This window comes from Macrotis lagotis, chromosome X, assembly GCF_037893015.1.
Source record: "Macrotis lagotis isolate mMagLag1 chromosome X, bilby.v1.9.chrom.fasta, whole genome shotgun sequence".
In the NCBI taxonomy this organism is placed as follows: Eukaryota; Metazoa; Chordata; class Mammalia; order Peramelemorphia; family Peramelidae; genus Macrotis; species Macrotis lagotis.
In genome coordinates this window covers 485320090-485340673 of record NC_133666.1, presented here as the reverse complement: position 1 = coordinate 485340673, position 20584 = coordinate 485320090, and the positions used below count along the sequence as shown (strand labels likewise).

The window sequence follows — 20584 nt, the reverse complement described above, 5'->3', positions numbered from 1 at the left end:
GAATTCACATTTTTATGTTCAAACTTTACTTTCTTCCACAATGCTCTATATTTAAGGTATTGTTCTCCATTTTACAGATTAGAAAAACAGAGATTCCAATGAAGTGGTGAATCTGGGACTTGTATTCAGATCTCCCAGCTCCATTTACAGTGCTTTTACTGATATTGCTGGGACAGGAGTTCTTTCATTTGTTCCCGAAGCACTTTAAGGGCTTTTGAGGTACTTTTTTCCTCTGAGATTAGTGTAGTTACAATATTTAAAGTTTAATTTCCCCTTTATAGTGTAGTTGAAGATGAAGCCTTGTAATTTCAATATTGAATGCTTTAGGAATAATGTGTGTTATGATTTTTTACATTTACCTCTTATTATCCTTGTTTTCCTTGTCTGTATAATGGGTGTAAAAATATTTGCTCTGCTTATCTCACAGAATGAGCTTTGAATCGCATAACTAATATTGCCCCAGCAATATTAGAAAAGCTTGGCAAGTGGAATCAGGAGACCTGGATGCTTATCCCAGATTTGCCACTTCCTAGGAGTCTTATAATGGAAAAGTTACTCATGCTGATTAATCTCCATTTTTTCTAATCTGTAAAGTTCTTTCTAAGGTTACTTTGCTATTGAAATATAAAGTGGTGTTATTATTATAGCATTTTGTTTTGGATGCTAGCTAATCAAATCAATGGCACTTGGGAAGACTTCTCATTCTGATGTTATTTTCCATATAAATATGGCAAAATTTTGGATGGAACAAAATATGAAGAGCACAATCAGACTTAACAAAGTTTGTCTACAACTTTCTTCTCTCCCTGATCTTCTTTCATGGACAGTCAGAAAGTCACTTAACAATTAAGTACATGTTATATTTCAGTCATTGTGTTAGCTGTAATAGACCCATTCATTCCTCCTTTTCCTCAATTTAGAGAGTGTAGAATCTATGCTCCCATCTTCTTGATGAAGAAACTGAGGCACAGATAGGGTTATGTGACTTATCTACAGTCACATAACAAGTAAGGAAGTATAAATAAGGCAGACTTTGAAAAACCAGCTCTTCCTAATTCCATGTCCAATGCCATATCCACTCTACCATGCTTATTTCTAGTCCTGATTTCTTCAGGCAAGAAATCAGTCTAATAAGCTAATTTACACTTGTGAGCTTACTATTTTGGCCCTTCATGAATATTTAAATGCATTTTAAAAGACAATTTTTTTGAGGTAGAGGAAGATCTGTGCCTAACTTACCATGTTATAAAATTGCCTTGGGGCCACAAATAATTAAATGACTTGCCCATAGTTATGCAGCTTAATGTGTGTTAGAAGGAAAATCTAAACCCAGGTCTTTCTGATTCCTACATGCTTCCTCTCAAGAGATCCATAAAGGAAGTGAAATGCTAGATACAAAAGTGAACCCTATTTGTCTTCTTTAAATCACTAACCACGGCCTCTTTCAGGCAGGTTCAAAAAAGAAGAACCTGCAGCTGTTGGACCACCTTATTAGATGAATGAGAAGGGTATGGATTGTTACTTGAGCAGTTTATTGAAACCAAAGCAAGAAAATATGATCTTTCTTAGTTTCATGAAGGAATCAGGAACTTGTCTACCCATACGCAAGTGTAAGCTGACTACAAAGGTAGACAGCTTCCTTGAGTCCTTTGATATTACAAAAAAAGTGAAGTTTGTTTTGCTGTGTTATCTTAAGAAAAAAAAAGTCCTCATACTGATGGTATAGTAGAAGCAGGAAATGTTATACTGAACTCGATGCCAGACCACAAGGCTTCCAGAGATGCATTGTCTTCCTTTCCTTTTTGTTATTCTTCAGGCACACAAAGGTAGGAATCTTTTCTGACTTTCTTTTTAAATGTGTATTTTTCCATATGTATATTAAGAATCAGAATTTAGAATGGTTCAAGGGACCCAAAATGTTTATATTTTTCAAGTTTTCAGATGCTATATAGATAATATTAGAAAAATTTTCTATAGGCTTACAAAATGATTTTTAGATTATCTATTTGAATACACTGACAATTTTTCTAAGCTTCAGCTATTTGTTTGGAAGTTTATGCATTTTTAAAAAAAATCTAATTGAATTACTATTACATTGTGTGTTATAGCTATGCCTGAAGAGGAATTTGTTGATACCACCATAAAACTTTCCAAGAATATGATTTTCGAGTGTCTGTATCCAGGATTGGACTTTATAAGCCAGGTGGAATGGTTCAGGAACACAATAGGAGAGAAAGATTCCATGGCTATTTTCAGCCCTAAGTTTGGTGGACTTATTAGGCCAGACTATTACAATAAGATTCAATTTTTGGACTCCAGAGTGACTGGAAACAACGTTTCCCTTTTCTTTCATAATGCCTCGAAAGCTGATCTTGGCCTTTATTACTGCACTCTCCAACTTTTTCCTCTTGGACACTGGGAAAAGGTGATAAAGGTTGTCCAGTCAGGTAAGTGAAAACTCCCTTGGCACCAATTCTCATTCTATTATCATTAGAAACTTCTAGACCTAAATAGAAATGGGTAAAGTACTCCACTCACTAGTTCTACAGTATTTTGCAACCTGGGAGCAAAAATTTTAGCTGAAGGTAATTAAAAAAAATTAATTGCTCTTAAAATATGATATTTTTAGTGGAAATAATTTTGGAATGGAACATTACCAGTTTGTTAGATAAAGTTATTTATTTTTCTAAGGTTTTCCATTTGCAAAGCATATTCTCTTCTCTTATAATAGTCTCTTCCCCCTTTAAAACTTCACCTCCATCTAGTCCCCGAATGCATCTATATTACTAACTGATGTCCAGGCCTCTCACGGTTTATTTACTCTCAGTTTGTTAGTATTCTAAAAATTAATCTAACAGGAACCTGGTCTTGAGGTCAGGAAGATAGGAATTTGAAAAAACAAATAAAGGATGTATTAACTACTTACAAAATATGAAGCACTGTTATCAAGCACTGTGGATAAGATTAGATGAGGACCTGAATCCTATTATACTTATTTAGCTTTGTATTGCATTTTATTTCCTTGTAAAGTAGTAATAATTATTATATCTGCAATCTCAGATCACAAGTTAATGTATTAAATTCATTTGCCTTAAAGTTCTATATAAAAATCAGATATTATTATTAATAGTAATAATAATTAATTTAATTACTGATCGTGGCTTATTGTTTTATTTTTCCAAGAGAATTGGAATTTTAATCCAAAAGATGTGATTCTAAATTTGAGAGACAAAAAAAAACCAGAAATGATTTTTCTTTAGTGAAAGACTCTTCTGAGTTTCCCTTAACTTACACTATAGAGGCAATCATTTATTCCTCCAAGCCAATTCTGTCCACGTGGCTTCTCACTATTTCCCATTGCCCTATTTTTAAGGGAGTAACAGCTTGAAACTGTCACCGACCTTGCCAATAGAAAACATCAAAAGGTAGGAAGTTAGGAAAGAAGTCCAAATCCTGTTGATTTTCACTTGTACCTAAGCTCCACACTCCCCCTTCCCTGTACCCTGCAATTGGCATTCACTTGATGTCAGCTGTCAAGATCCCTTTGCTCAACTATTCATTCACTAAAGAATCCATTTTACCACTCCAATTCTTGGGCCCTCTGTTTTCACTCATCTGTGAAGTACTTTTTGTAAGCTCATAGAGTACAGTTGGCTTTTAATTATCCATGATAATAGAAGACAGTTTTGGCAGGCATGGGGAATATCAGGATGTTACCCACCAGATGTCCACAATTGGCTGGAGACAAACCTGGGTTTCACCTTCCTTCTCTGGGTGGCAGGTCATTGTAGTTTTAGTCCCAAGTGAGATTTTTCTGCATCCTGCCAGAAGTAAGCCAGTTTAAAGCATATAGTTTGACCTCATCACATATGGGTAGTCTGTTGGGAATAGAAAAAAGGAGATGGATTTGCAAACAACTAAATTGAAGTGACAACCTTGAGGTAGGATGACTGAATCTTTGTGAGTAATGAACTAGAGCCGTGCTTTCCCATTTTTCTATCATAGGAGCAGAGATGTAGATGTAAAAGGGGCCTTCTTTTACAGATGAAGCCTAGAGAAGTAAATGGACTGGTCCAAAGACACAAATATTAAATAACCCTGGCAGGATTTGAATTGAAGATCTATAATCTCAGATTCAATATTCTTTCTGCTGAAGGCTTTGCAGTTGGTGCGGAAGGATGTTTTTAAAATTTGTGACAATGCTCCACTTGCATTTTCACCTCCCTCTTTTTCTCTTTCTGTTCCCGTCTCTGTCCCAATATCTGTCCCTGTTTATCTATCCCTGTGTTTTGGAAGAACAAATTACAGAAAATATATTGATTGTCAGTATTTGGGTATGTTTTTCTTTTTTCGCTTATGATTGAAAAGGTGATTTCCAAAATTCTATACAAAGTCTAAGTAATCACACTGACATAAAAGAAGTTTATAGAAAATGGTCAGTTTTCACAAATAACATATTGTACTTCATGAACGCCTTTGCTGTAAGGAAGGCCAGGAAACTCTTTTATTCACTTCACAGAATTTAAAGGACAGGGCTGTATGAAATGTTATGCCTATATGGCCCATGAGAAGATTTAAATGATAGCATATTCCCCTTGGGGCTCTCCCTGAATGAAGCTCTACCTCTAAATATTGTAATTTGGACAAAAACCCTGGTAAGACTTTTTCTGAGATTTGTCCTTGGGAAGGCCTCAAGAATTTATCCTAATAGGCTAACATTTTTATCTGGTACCTGCTGTGGAATAAAATGGATTGAAAAGTTAGGTGGAGAAGACAAGAAAGCAATAACCTCAACTACATCTCTTTTTTTTTTCTTTTCCTCCATTATCTTTATTAGGCAGGAGATGCATACTCCCAGGTAGATTAGGAGGTTGATGTTAATAGTACTCCCTTGAAATAAACTTGCTTGGGATCCTTTGAAGATTCATCTTGAATAACAGGAATATTCCATGGAAGCTGTCTCTACTTGTCTAACCATGGTGGCTTAGAGCCACCAAATGCAGTCATACAGAGATCACTTATCCACAAATAATTGTGAAATATAGGTGAGGTTCAGTCATTTCCCCTTTCCTTTTTCACCACCCTTTCAATTCCTTTTTAGTATTCATTCTCAGCCTGGGCAAAGCAATTTGTAGGTTCTATTGTAGAGAACTGGTACCATATTTCAAGGTTCATTCTAATACTAAAGCTCTATGATTTTATGGTGATGCATAACTTCTTTTTAAATAAAAGCACAGGGTTCAAAATATAAACATATATCTAGATATCTCAAATAGAAGTTATTCCAGATGACCAAAGGGTGTTGATTATCCTCTGTCAACTTTTCCATTTACTTTTGACATGCTTAGATTTGAAAAAGATCTTTATTATTTCAAAGTTCTTTGTAAACAATCAATCAAGAAACACTTATTAACACTTACTATGTGGCAGGCAGTGTGCAATATCAAAAGGGGTAAGTGGTAATGAAAAGACTAAAAAAAATGAATGAATCCCTGTCCTCAGGGAGCTTACACTCTATAAGGAAACACTGTTGATGCATATCAGTAAATATAAATTTTTAAAAAAGTAATTTTAGAACGACATTAATTGTACTAGAATATTCAGGAAAGACTTCTTGGAGGAAGTGACATTTGACCTGAATTTTGAATTGATCTAGGGATTCCAAGAGGTAGAGGGAGGTGAGAGAATACATTCCAGGGAGGCATGGGGACAGTCTCTGCAAAGGCATGGAGATAGGAGATAGAATGTCGTAGATGAATAACAGCAAATAGCTCCTAAATAGCAACAATTTTGAGGCTTCCTAATGGGTGTCAGGTCACAAATGGCAGAGGTCTGAGTCTCTTTTCTCCCACCAGTAACATGGGACAATGTTGGCTAGGAGGCTTACCATTTTAAAAATCATGAATTCTCTTTTGTTTCCTTCAATTCACTAATAATTTCTTAATTAATTACTATGTGTCAGGCACCACAAATAAAATGGTAATGGTCCAAACAGTCCTCACCCTCAGAGAGCCTGTATTCTATTAGGGGAAAGGTCTAAGGAACATAAATGCAAGTTAATATTAAAAGATAAGAACAAAGCAAGCAAAGTAATTTGTGGGGTTTGGAGTGTGTGTATGTGACAAAAAGAGTTAACTCAAGCTGATCCTGGAATGGAAGTAGAGATTCCAAGAAGCAGATATGAAGAGGTCATGGGGGTCAGTTTGCACAAATGCGTGAAGATTAAAGGACTGCTAGGTGGCACAGTGGGTAGTGCCAGGTCTGAAGTTGGGAGGATTCCTGTCCCTGAGTTTAAATATTAGTTACTTACTAGCTGTGTGACCCTGGGAAAGTAACTTAACCCTGTTTGCCTCAGTCTACTCATCTGTAAAATGAGCAGTAGAAGGAAATGGAAAGTGATTCTAGTATCTTTGCAAAGGAAAATCCTAAATGGAGTTAAGAAGAATTGTACAGGACTGAAAGAACTGTATAACAACAGAAAACAGACTAGAGATGGAAGGTATCTCTTTGGGAGATAGAAAACAGGTCTATTTAGTTGACAGGTATATACTAAGGGCTTATATATTTGTTGAATTGGCCAAACCATTCATTGTTTCATTCTAACAATATTGAGTACCTACTATCCTTGAGATAATTTTCTACATATTAAAGGGGATTAATGGAGAAAATTACAATTCAGTGATTGATTCCTATAGGAGCTCATGATCTATTGGGAGAAACACAAATACATATAGAACTCTCTTATGCCTGGATGATAAGAGGAGGCATTATTTTGGAAGACTACTTCAAATTCAACTTAAAGATGGATAGATCTTGCTAAGAAAAGATAAGAACAGCCTAGGTTGGGGAAAAAACATACAATGTTGTGAGAAGTTTTTAGGGTAAAGGAAATGAACAAGGTGGTACCACAAAGGAAGAAGTAGGGATAAGCCCAAGTTTATTTTTAAAGAAAGGAAACTACAGATATTTGGAGGGATAAAGGAAGGAGGTGTAAGAGAGGGGAAGTTGAAAAGTAAGAACAGAAGAGAGGTTACAAATTCTCAGTGAAATATGTAGGTGATGAAATGGAACATATGAGTGGAAAGCTTAATTTTCCAAAGGAAGAGAGATATATTGTGTGATATAAGGGGAGAAATCATGAAAATATGTAAAGAGAAAAAGAGAAGATGAAAAACTATTGGAGTGTAGAAACAAGAAATGATCTTTGCCTGAATTGTAATCACATTTCACATTCCCTGCCTTTTTTTAAAGATCTTTAATTTCCTTTATAATAGAACCTATTGAAAAAAATATTATTTGTAAGTATTAATCAGAAAAAAATCTATAATTTTTACTGTTAGAGAGTTTCTTGAGGGCAGGGACAGAATTAGTGACTTACCCAGTTTCAGTAATGTGTCAGAGGTTAGATGAGCTCAAGTTTTCCAAGATTTTTAATGTAACTTGTAAGTTATATTTCCTTCAGATGCCAGCAAATAAAGGCTCTCACAACTTCACCTCAGATGTCTTTATAAAACTCAGTGTTAGAGGGTCTCCACTGATTATTCATTCAACCAAAACACATATTTTAAGGAACATGTCTCCATCATTGTGATATTTGATAGAAGTATTCTTGGGACTATAGATTTTATTAGGTCAAAAGGTTTTTGCTTTGCTAAAGGAAAATCAGTGTTAGTCATTCCTGGCATTTCAAATTTTTCTCTTAATGGAAGGTAATTGAAATCCTGACAATGTGATTTAAAAAAAAAAGCAAACTGTGCAAGAACCATAATGGTTCTTTTCTAATGATTTTTTCCAGAATTTTCTCCTTTCTCCATGAGAGATGTATATTCCATCTGATATTTTTATAAACCTAGCAGAGGATAAGAACATTTAGCATCCTTTTTTAAAAAATTAAACTTTTCACATTATCTTTGAAGAAGTCAATAATTTTGTTATTGTTCAGTTGTTTCAGTCTTGTCTAACGTTTTGTAACCCTATTTGAGGTTTTCTTGGCAAAGATATTGCAGTGGTTTGTTCAGGGTCACAAACCTAGTAACTGACTGAAGTTAATATTTGTACTGAGGTCTTCCTAACTCTAGACTCAATATTCTAGCCACTTATGTCATCACCTAGTTGCCACAGTTCTATAATATATAGTAGTTCATATTTGACTTTTCTTGAAAGTGTGCTGTCAAGGTTTGAACTTACGAGATCAAAGAATACAACTATTTTATAAATTTTTTTTCTCATCCTTCAAGTATCTGCATAATTTAGCTGCTTGATCTTGTAAGGGAAAGATTATTAAGTGGTCCTTGTTTAATAAATTTAAAGTAGGAATGGAGAAAGTGAACTGAATTTGACTGTAAAATTAGTATTCAATATATATATATATATAATATATATATTATATATATATATAGTATTCAATAATGTTTAGAGGAATATGTAAAGAGGACTTCAAATTGTCAACAAAATATATGTGAAAATTGTATGAATCTGATTCTGTTCCAAGGTTTTGCTAAAAATGCATAATTTTATAGTAAACATATTTCTGCATTATATTTCTGAAATGTGGCAGCTAGGTAACACAGCGGATAGTGCATGGGGTTTGGAATCATGAGAACTGACCTTTCTGAGTTAAAAATCTAGCTTCAGACACTTACTAGCTGTGTGTCACTAGGCAAACCACTTAACCCTTTGCCTTAACTCCTCTTCATCTGCAAAATGAATTGGAGAAGGAAATGTCAAACCACCAATATCAGTAACCCCAAATGAATTCTTCAAGCATTAGACATGACTGAAAAATGACTGAACAAACATTTCTGAAAGTATGAGACTTGCTTCATTTAAAAGGATGGAAAGAAAATTTACCTCCCCGTTGCTACAAAACCAAGAATTTCATTTATCATAATGTCCAACTTTCAGATTTTTTTTTCATGTCAGAAGTGTCCATTTAACTGAGAGACTCATACCAAATGAAAGATTAGTTCAGATCTAGTTAAGCAAATATTATAATATACAAAATTTCAGAATATGCATAGGTATCTTTTCAGTATAAAAAGCTTCGTTAGATAGTATTTTTGTTTTTGTAGGGGATTTTCCTTGCAGGTTTTTTTCTGTTTTAAATTCTGAAATTAACCAAGACTAAATGAGATTAAATTTTAATTTGATTTAATTTAAGAATGAATGAGATTGCATTTTAAATAAAAAGTTGAACAGAAAATTAAGACTATTCATGAAGCTATGAATCTGTATTATGAACAACTTGCTTTTCCTTTTTATGTATATAATAAATCCAGTGTATTATTTTCAAAACTGTTCTATTTAACTGTTTCCCATTGACTTTCAATATGTTTTATTTTATATTTTTTCTAATGTATCAATGACTTTTGTGTTTGGCAATTTCATTTTTCTTTTCCTATATCTAACCTTCAATTTCTTACACCCCACATTGAAAGAAATATAAAGCCTTTACATTATATATGGATAGTCCAGCAGAATAAATCCCCATATTAGTCTGTCTGAAATATATGTCTTTTGCTTCACCTTGAGTTTGTTATCTCTCTGTCAGGAGATAGGGAGTGTGTTTCTTCACCTGTCCTTTGAAATCGTGGTTGGTCATCACATTGATCTGTGTTCTTAAGTAATAATAATAATAATAATAATAATAATAATAATAATAATAATAATAACAACAGTAGTAGTAGTAGTAATATGTCACATTTATATAGTGCTTTAAGGTTTGTAAAACACTTTATAGATATTTTGTGTTCTTAAAAATAATCCTATAAGGTAGATGATGTCATTATTCCTTTTTTTACTAATGAGGAAACTGAGGCACAAAAAGATTAAGTAGCTTTCTCAGGGTCAAAAGGTAATACCTGGGGCAGGATTTAAAAGTAGATCTTGTAGATTTGAAATACTATATACTTCATTCACTATATTAAATACTACCTATTTGCCTCTAATAGATAATATTTGCTAACTAAATGCTTAGATTTTAAGCTTTGCAAAGCACTTTACATAGGGTAATATATTTGATACTGAAAATAATCTTGTGAAGTTATTATTGTTGCTATTATTGTTCCCATTTTTCAGATAAATTTTTCAAAACTTTTTCCCTATGAATTATAAACTATTTTCCCAGTTCGACTCACTTGACATTACATTAATTTATATAGATTTTCCCTAGTTTTGGGGAGACTATCCTTTTGTTCATTTCTTAAAGCTATAATTTGTTTAACCATTCCTTAGGTGATGAATTAAGTGTTTTATTTTTATTTTTAAAGTTGTTATTTATTTATTTATTTTTAGCATTATATTTTTTATTTTTGAGTTGCAGATTTTTCTCTTTCTCTCTATTCCCTCTCTTACCCATTGAGGAGACAATCAGCTATACATGTGAAAGCCCATATTATCCATGTAACAAAAGAAAAGTAAGAAAAATTAAGAAAGTAAAGTTTACAATTGAATTTACATTTAGAATTTTCAGGAGGTGGATAGCATTTTTCAACATGAGTGCTTTGGAATTATTTTGAATCATTGAATCATACTAAGTTCCACACTTAATAACATTACAATAGGGAGCAGCTAGGTGGTGCAGTAGATAGCGTACTGGCCCAGGAGTCAGGAGTACCTGAGTTCAAATTTGACCTCAGACACAATTACCTAGTTGTATGACCTTTGGCAAGTCACTTAACCGCATTGTCTTGCAAAAATTAAAAATAAAATAACATTACAATATTGTTGTTATTGTGCATATTTATCATTTAATTCTGCTCACTTTACTCTGAATCAGTATTCATATAGGTCTTGCCAGGTTTTTTAAACTATCCTGTTCTTTGTTTCTTATAGCACAGCAGTATTCCAACACATTATATGCTACAACTTGTTTAGTCATTCTCCGTCGGATAAATATTCCCTCAATTTCCAATTCTTTGCCACCACAGCGATGCTATAAATAATTTTTCTTCGTGTAGGTCTTTTTTTCTTTGATCTCTTATAACTAAGTCAAAAAGGACATAAAGTTTTATAGACCTTTGAGCATAGTTACAAATTGCTCTCCAAAATGGTTGTACCAGTTTACAATTCCACCAACAGTTCATTAGTGTTTCCTTCCTTTATGTATCAATTTGTGTCATAGAAGGAATTTGGTAGAACTCCTTATTTAGCCAGTTTTTTCAAATAGTTTGCATTGTAATGGAAATAATTGTTTTTTAATTGCTTGGTAGAAATCGCTTGTAATTTGATCTGTTCTTGGGGATTTTTTTCTCTTAGGAAGCCCATTTTTGGCTAGTTTCATTTCTTACTCTTTAACAGCAACAAAAAAATAATTCTTTGGTTTGGATATATAAATAAATCTTTAGTTTGATTGATGAATAAATGAATGAATGAATGAATGAGTTAAATAACTAAAAAACATCGATGGGATACTTCCTTTGCATGAATCACTTTACAAAGTGGTAGTTGTATAAAGTTATATAAAGCAAAGAGCCTAACTTGAACTTACATTATAATAGGGAGAAATACTCCCATATGTAAGATTTGGCTAGGGAAGCCCATGGGATAGTGAGGCTGGTCTTAGGGAGTGAATCGTCACATACCTTCCAGAAGCTATAGCAAAGTTTGTGTGATCATGGTTCTAGGTAGTTCAATTAAAAAATACTTGATCTTGAAATTCCACTTTCAACACTTGCTAGCTGTGAGAACCTGGACCAGAAACTTAGCCTCTATGGGCACACTAACATTTGAAGACTTGTGCCATAAGATTATGATCCAAATATTTGTAAACATTAAAATACTATATAAATATGAATCATTAGTTCCTTTTATTTTGATTTTTGCTTTCCATTTTGTTTTAATTTCAGCATCTAATTTAAAAAGTAAATTGCTAAATCAGCCTATATTTCTTTATTCATTTATTTCTGATTTAAATCTTTCACAATTAGAAGGAAATAATTTCCTTTTAAGAAAGAGTGGGGGGCAGTTAGGTGGTGCAGCAGATAGAGTATTGGCCCTGAATCAGGAGGATCTGACTTAACAATCTTACCTAACTGTGTGACCTTGGGCAAGTTACTTAACCCCATTGCCTTAAATAAATAAAGAAAAAAAAAGAAAGATTGGCATTCTAGTTTTAATTTTTCCTCAAGTGTTTGTCTTTTTCACTCTTTCCATCTCACATTGCAATGCTTTGTTTTCTTTTCCCCAACTAAATTCATATCAGATATATATATATATATATCAATATCAGATACATACATACATATATATATATATATATATATATATATATATATATATATATATATATATATAATGATTCTGTCTTCTTCATATTTGTGACAGGTACTAAGTTGCAACTTGGGAGTGCTTTCTCTCTCCATTGCTATTTCAGAGGAGAAAACAAGATGTATTAAAAAGGCCAAGGTGTACAATTTGTTTCTTGTTCTCTCTGCTCTAGGGTCATGAATATGTGGTAACTTGGTTTTAACCCTGTGTAGATTCCTCCAGTCCATCACACCCAGTTTTGTTGTTTTAATACTGGCTTAATTTGATTTAAAATAGGAAGAAAAAAATGAGAAAAATCACCTTTAAACCTAACATTTAAAGAAATAAAGCCATAAAATCTCTCTTATGACCCATTCCAAATATAGTGGTAACAAATTCTTTCCTTTTTCTTATATGAAAATAAAAATTCTGTAAAAATGCTGCATTTCAGCAGTTTTTAGTTTAAAAAAATCTTCAAAAGCACCTATAAGGAATGTTTTTGGAATATTTTATTGATGAAACTGAACTCTTTTAAGAGCTTAGCAATATTTCTTTTTAATAAAGCAAAGTAGTAAACAGAAGATAGATAGTAATGGAAATTTTAAGACTTGTAGAAGGTAAGGTTATGGTCAGTGCTCTTCCCTAGAGTGAAATGAATAGGAATTTACAAGAAGGCTTTCCTTACTCTAAACCATCCTAAGGTCATTTTTAAATTTAATCCCTAACTTTCCCTTTACCATATACAAGGAACCATGCTCAACTCTTCCAAGTATTCTAATTTCCTTTAACCTGAAAACAGACAGAAAAATCAAGAAATCTTCAAAGGAATAAAATTATTTCTAATTATACATAAGAAGATTGAAAAGCAGGGTGGTATATGACATAGACAACTGGATTCAAATCATTTGTCTGCCACAAACTGACTGGGAAAGTTACCTAACCTCTCAGGGCTCAATTATTCAGTGGTTTTTGAGTCATGCCCAAATTTTTTGTGACCCCCATTTGGGGTTTTCTTGGCAAAGATTCCAGAGTGGTTTGACATTTCCCTCTCCAGTTCATAGCACAGAAGAGGAAACAATGACAAATGGGGTTAAGTGACTTGTCCAGGGTCACACAGATAGTAAGTATCTGAAATCATTTTTTGAAATTAGAAAAATGAGATTTCCTGACTCTAGGTTTGATATTCTATCCACTGTGCCACCTAGTTACCCTTTTCAGGTTCCTAAACAACTCTAATTACAGAAAACATGCTGATTTGAATTAGTTAAGGGAATTTAATCATGTGGGAGTTTCCTTTGCAGAGAAATACCAGGTCCAGTCCCTACCCCTAGAAGATTACAAACACATCCACAGTCTTTGTGAACCTATGTGTTGCAATGGAAAGAATACTCAAATTGGAGAAACAAGTCTTGGGTTTGAGCCTCAGTTTTGCTAACTTCTAAGAACCTGTCTACATCAAGAAAATTCATAAAATATGCTGTTTACTTAGCTCACAAAGTTGTTCTGAGAATCAAATGTGATCATTTACATATTTTGTAAATTATAAAGTATTATATAAAGCTTTATTTTTATTATTTATTTTCATATGTCTTCTACTTCATATGATGAAGTAATTTCCTTCTTCTCAGTGATCTTAAGGAAAATACAAATATAGGTATTCGAACTACTAGAGTAAAGAATATACTTTATTTCAGATAGTGATTTTATATTTGCACTTGATTTCTGCTATGTCTTTGAGCAGATTATTGCTAAAATGGATAGAATATGGGAGAGGATAACAGTGGTTATCAATCAATTAGTACATCAACAACTAATTATTAGGAGCTTACACAGTTCCAGGCATTGTTTTAGATGTTAAATTTGAAAATAAGCAGAAATGAAACAGACTCTATCCTTAAGGATCTTATATTCTACTTACATTTTCTGGGTCTATAGGGAGATTGGAGAAAAAACATGTATAAGTGCAAGGGGTTAGAGGAACTAAGTCATTCTAATAACCACTAAAAGTAACTGAGATGATCATAAACCAGGGTGAGAATAAACCTCAGTTGATCAATCAGACGTGCTATCTAGCTGTTAACAAGGTTTGGGCATCTCCTTTCAATCAAAGTTTTTCAACTAGGGGCTATAGAAAGACTGTCTAAATTATGTGAAATGTTGTTTGTAGTGTTTCTGATTGCTGTTTAATGACCCTATTTGAAATTTTCTTGGCAAAGATCCTGGAGTAGTTTGCCTTTTCTTTCCTCCAGCTCATTGTATAGATGAAGAAACTGAGATAAACAAGGGTTAAGTACATTCCTCTAAGAACAGATTTGAACTCAGGTCTTCCAGATTCCAGACCTGGCCCTCTAACCACTGTGCCCCCTAGCCACCCCATTATATGAGGGACATATATAAAGCCAGGAGGCTTGCATACAATCAGGGTTTCAACCCTCTCCTCCCTTTTACCTTGGAGAAACTTTTGGTTACTTCAAAAGCTTCTCTAAGGTGGAAGGGGAGGAGAGAATAAATTCTAGAGACATGGTGCTGACAAAGCAAAGGTATGAAAAAGAGAAATGGAAAATCCATCTGAGACAAGTAGGTCAGTTGGTTGGAATATACAGCATGTGAAAGGAACTAATGTCTAATAAGTCTACAAAAGTTGAATGAAATCATGTTGTGAAGGATATTATATACCAAAAAGAGGAGTTTGTGTTTTACCATAGTCAATTAGGAACATTTGAAATTTTTTGACCAGGAATATCACTTTGGCAATTGTATGGTGAATAAATTAAAGAGGGGAGAAATTTCAGTCTGGGAGAGAAATTAGGATGCAGTTGTTTAGGTGAAAGTAAATATGCAGATGAAGTGTAAGTGTGGGGTAGATTAAATCAACTTCCTGATCTAAGGTGAAGAGAGCTTGAATGCAGGGGATGAGAAAAAAAGGAACAGATGTGAAAGATATTGTGGAGGTAAATTCCTTAAGACTTAGTGTTATAAATGGCTCAAGAACACTTAGTCCAGAGTGATTGAAATGGTTTTTATTAAGATATTTTAACAAAATGGCACACCTCTCTCATGGTGGGAGAGGGGGCAGGGAAATACCAGCATACAAGCTCTTTTATGCACTTTGAAAGACTTTGTTCCTGCCCTTTCATGCCAACCATAGGCTGGGGTCACAAATCTAATTGATACATTGGTTCCTATATATTTTCCCACCCTACTCATTGCAAAGGAGAAGGTCAAGACTAGTAAAGGACTAGTTTCTTCTAATCTAGTTTCTCATTTTTGGAATGGGATTAGGAGAACTCTTTAAGTTTTGTGATTGACTGGGGCCATTCCCTTCATTCCTCACACTTAGCAATTGATTGATGTTAAAGAATGAGGGAAAAAGAAGAGCTAAAGATGCCTCTCAGACAGCAAAACCTGGATTACTATAAGGATAATACTATCTTTAATAGAAAGAAGGAAATTAGAAAAAAAATGATGATTTTTGACAGAAAAATATTTGAATTTGTTTTAGACAACTTAAATTCCATTAGAACATAAAAAAGCATTTATTTTATATATATTATGTGCTAAGCAAAGAGGACACAAATAAAAAAGTAAGGCATTTCTTGCTCTCAAGAAGTTTCCATTCTATGAGGAAGGACAGCAAACATAGGACACTTAGGCAAGCTTGGCATGGTTGGAAAGGTATGGTGATAGTAACAACTCAAATGGCAATGCCTTGTGGTCCAGAGAGCTTAGATATGGAGCAGATGGTAAAGTTTAGTGGTTACCCTATTACTGAGGAATCTCTGGTTATACAAACATTGTGAGCAGTCATTGTCCCTGACTAATGATTTTTGGGAAAGATCCAGTGGGTCTAAGAGTTTGAGTGCGGAAGTGTTATCAGCACGTTCTATGTGCTGAGGATGGAGAAGTCATCATCCATCCAGGAGGAAACAACCAGCACCTAATGAGAACTGATCATGAGGTCCATGATAGGAGAACAGAGGGATGCCCCACAGTCCATTCTAGCTGAACCCTCAGGCTGTTCTCTCAAATACCAACAGGATAGCCAGTTCAAAGTGTCTCCTAGTAGGTGATACAACACTGGAGATCAGGAAACAAACTAGGGCTGAATATGTAGATCTGAGAATCATTTGGTTAGTGATTTTGGTTAAACCTCTGGAAGCGGATGACAGGTGAGCTGTCATGCCAGAGTTGATTGATAAGTTGTAAAGGGCAGGAAGAGTTCTTTGGTATACCTTTAAGGGGAAGGACTTGGATGATGATCCAGGTTAGGACTCGGAAGAGTAGTCTGATGGGTAGGAGGACAACTTAGGGAGAAACAGAGCAAAAAACCCAGTATGGAGAAAAAAGTTTTGATTATGACTTCCCCTATGAGTCCAATATGAAAACTACAAGAGTATTTGAAGACTGACTGGTCCTTTAAGTCTCTTTAACTTTCATCATCCTTGTTCTTCACACCACTTCAGCTGCTTTCACAGAATCAGTGGAAAGGGGCCTCAGGGGCTATCACCTCTGACTTTCAGCAAAACTTCTGTTGCTACAAGCAACCACAACAGCTGTAGTATTTCCTTTTCAAAATCGGCTCACAACTTTGGGTTGGGTTTGGAGGAGTTTAGAATGGGAGATTGAGAGACATTCTGAGTAAATGGGTATTTCCCATGATATGAGTACATTTCTGTGGTTGGAAGCAGTAGGTAAGTTTGACTTAAAGTATTTTAAAATCAAAGAAACTTATAGCTATATGCAACTTCAAAGATCTTCCAGTTGAGCCCTAGAATAGGAAATGAGTTCTTGCACAAAGCTTAGATACATAATGAATACAGACTCTGAGGTTAGTTCTTTTCCCAACATAGCAAATTCAATCTGTGCTAAGTGCTGAGGATATAATTAATAAAAAGATAGTCCTTGCCCTCAAGGAGTTTGCAATTTAAGGGGAGGAGGGGATGAACAATATATAAAAGAAGGGAGGAAATCCACAAAAGTTGTGGGGGAAGGACAAAAGGGGGTGAGAAAGGAGCATCTTATTTTGTGGAGTTGAAACTAGGCAGAAGAGCAGATATAGAGTGAAATGAATTGTATAGCATACTTCCTCTCTGAAAGAGTGGAATAGACTGCCTGAAAGTTAGAGAAGAATCTCCTTCATTGTGAACCTTTAAACAGATGGTTCATAACCAATATTAGAGATGTTTTAGAGATTTCTGTCTATGTATAGGTTTAATTCAGTTCAATAAGTATTAATTAAATGTCTTTATGTGCCAGGCACTGGGGATTCAAAGACAGCAATGAAAGCTGTCCTCAAGGTGTTTATTTTTTTTGGCTAATGCAGAGTGGTAGTCTTCAAACATTTTGTACTTATCCCTATCAGCAACACATTTTGACTACGTATATATTAAATATAAATGAAATGAATATATATTCACTTATTTATAAGTTATATACATGTAACACTGAATAAGGCAGTATACTATTATTGAAGGACAAATATTTGTCTAGCCTTTTGTGCTTGCCTGATGGTTTTTGTGAACCTATGCCTCAGCATAATCCTCTTCCCAAATGTAAATTCAATGTAAGTCCATTTTTAAATGTAAATTCATTAAGACAATAGAAAGCAAACTCAATCCATGATTCTCAGAATTCCAAAGTGAGTATCAGACCCAGTCATGTGGTCTTTGACCATCCTCCCCTTGACTCTTCCTTGCACAGGAACTGGAGAAGACTCTCTTTAAAAGTTTGGTCAATACCCTCCTCCATGCTAGATACTTTCAGGTATAAGTCCAGTAACTTCTTGTGACTGCTTTCCTCTTTCCCCTCAAGCATTTTAGTCTAGAATTTTGTTATTCAGCTAGTCCTTTAAATAGATTCTCCAGAGAAACCTGTGCACTATTTGTAGTCACCTGTGAACCTTGCAGGTTTGTGAATTAAAGTCTAAGCCTTTCATATCTCCAGGGTCAGTGTGTGAGTTCTTCACTTCCAAAATTTAAGCCCTGTTTTCCCTGAGGTCACCCCATTTTTTTTTTGTCTTTAGTATAGAAGATAAAAAACTGATCTAAGAACCAACAAGACCTGGGTTTAAGTCTAATCTCTAACATATATTGATTGTGTGACTCTGGACAAATCATTTAACTTCTCAGTATAATTTTCCAAATGGCACCTGCATAGCTGTTATCGTGGGTTTTGGTGTACCGGTTATATTATAACCATACTCAGTAGTCAAACCCCTAGTCAAAAAGATTGAAGTTGAAACTTTACACAGGAGAGGGGGGCCAATATTAAGGGGTAAGGATAGGTACCTATAACACCTATTTATTGTCCATTGTGGAAGGGTAGTAACTAACTCATATTACTACTTTCCAATTTGTTAGTCACCAAATCTTCTTACTGTAAGGCAGCAGATTCCCATGGGGCCCTTCCATAGTTTGGAGACCACTGGACTAGAGAAACTTTTAGCCCAAAGATTCTATGAAATATTTGTAAACTATGGGAAGAATAATCTTCTGTTTGTTTTCCATTGTATAAAGTTTGTTTTTATGTGGGAAAAAATCAGAAAAAATAAATGAGGAAAGTATATATATTTTATTAGGGACTCCAGGACACTAAGGTCATTTATCCTGAAAGACATATGTGTTTAACTTGGACCAGCTGGGCAAATGCTGATGGACCACTGGAATTCTTCTGGATGTCTTTGTGTGAAGTTCTTTTTTTCCCAATATTTTTGTGGATTTGTAGTTCTGTTTTTCATTTATTGCATTCTATCCTAAATTTATGTCTCAAATTCTTACTAGCTGACTCTGAGCTAGTCACTTAATTTTTCTGTTTTATTTTTCTCAACTATAAAATGAGTATGATTGTTGTTATATAGTCATATGCAGGACCTGCCATTAAAATGTATTTCTAACAGAGTGCCATATGCATATTGGATATTTAATACATCATTGTTAAATTGGATTAGTACTGTAGTAACAAACTATATGTCATTTCTTTCCATCTCAATGGAAAAATCATGATTTCCACAACACTGTAATGCTTTATTTTTATTTTGTTTTTAGTCAAACTTCACCTTTTCTTTGGGAAAATAAGTAGAAGATTATTTTTATGAAAGTTCTGAGCAGGATAGTGAACATACTGAAAATTTAAGATGGAATCTTTTAGGAATCAATGTAAAGATATTCCCTAGAGAAACTTCTTTTTGACTGACTTGCTCCAGGAGAGTTTTAATTAAAGAACTTAAGAGATGTGGCTTCTAGCACTTCCACTGAGAAATTATTCAAAATGCAATACATTTTGGGGTGGCTAGAGTGGCTAGAGTGGATAGAGCACTGGCCCTGGAGTCAGGAGTACCTGAGTTCAAACCCGGCCTCAGACACTTAATAATTACCTAGCTGTGTGGCCTTGGGCAAGTCACTTAACCCCATTGCCTTGCAAAAACCTAAAAAAAGAAAATACAATACATTTCAATGTTTTTTTTAATTCCATTACCATAACTGTTTAGGTAATTTGCTTTTAAATATTGATGTTGTCTTTGTCTTTATAAATGACCTAAGGAGACAGACTGATATTCATAGCAAAGAGTTGTAATATTAGAAAGTTTCCTTGGGACACATTTTCTAAACATTCTACACCACCTTACTTGATTCAGTCCTTTAAATGGCTTCATGTATTATACTTATTAAGTTTGCTTTGGCAGTTAGTATCTCTGAGAAAAATGAAATCTTGTGTACAAATGCATAGTGATAGGCTCAAGGAAAAGATTCCTTAAGAAAATGAATAATTCTCAATAAGAGAATACCTTAGATCTTAATCACAGATATTTCATTTCTGAGAAAGTTATTAGGTCTCAGAATAGCTAAGATATGTAAGAGCTCTCTGTATATATGTATTTGTGGTGTATATTTATTTTTATGACTAAGTAAGGACCTATAACTGGCATTTTCATGGAATACCCTGTTTTCCTACTACTTGAGTGATTACATTCAGGTTTTCTCTTATTGGGAAATAACACTTTCCAGAAGACATTTTGAGTTTGGTTCTACTAATTCTTTCATTTAGTCAACATATTTCCCCTTAAATGTTGTAATCCCCAAGTCTTTATCTTTGGTCCACTTCTTTTTTCTCTTCACAAATCTTTCAATAGAATAAGAGGTAAACAACACTGACCTTAGAATCAGGAACATCTGAGTTTAAATCTGGTCTTAGATGCTTACTTGCTATGTGACCCCTTAACTTTTTAATAATCTTTTTCAAGCATAGTTTCATCATCATGTGTGGGACAATTGCCACTTAGATAAATTTTGGAGATCTCTCAATGTATGAAGAGAAAGCTTTATTTTGTATTCTTGAGGAA

General features: G+C 34.1%; 1 protein-coding gene across 1 annotated transcript in view; it reads left to right on the top strand.

Annotated features, from left to right (window-relative positions):
* The first annotated feature begins 1662 nt into the window (after nucleotides 1–1662).
* CD226 (CD226 molecule) overlaps nucleotides 1663–20584 on the top strand; it is a 105914-nt gene continuing 86992 nt past the window's right edge. The window contains exons 1-2 of the mRNA XM_074207763.1: nucleotides 1663–1826; nucleotides 2109–2447. Of these exons, the coding sequence (XP_074063864.1) occupies nucleotides 1781–1826; nucleotides 2109–2447 (385 nt within the window). The 5' untranslated portion in view covers nucleotides 1663–1780. The remainder of the gene's footprint in view (nucleotides 1827–2108; nucleotides 2448–20584) is intronic.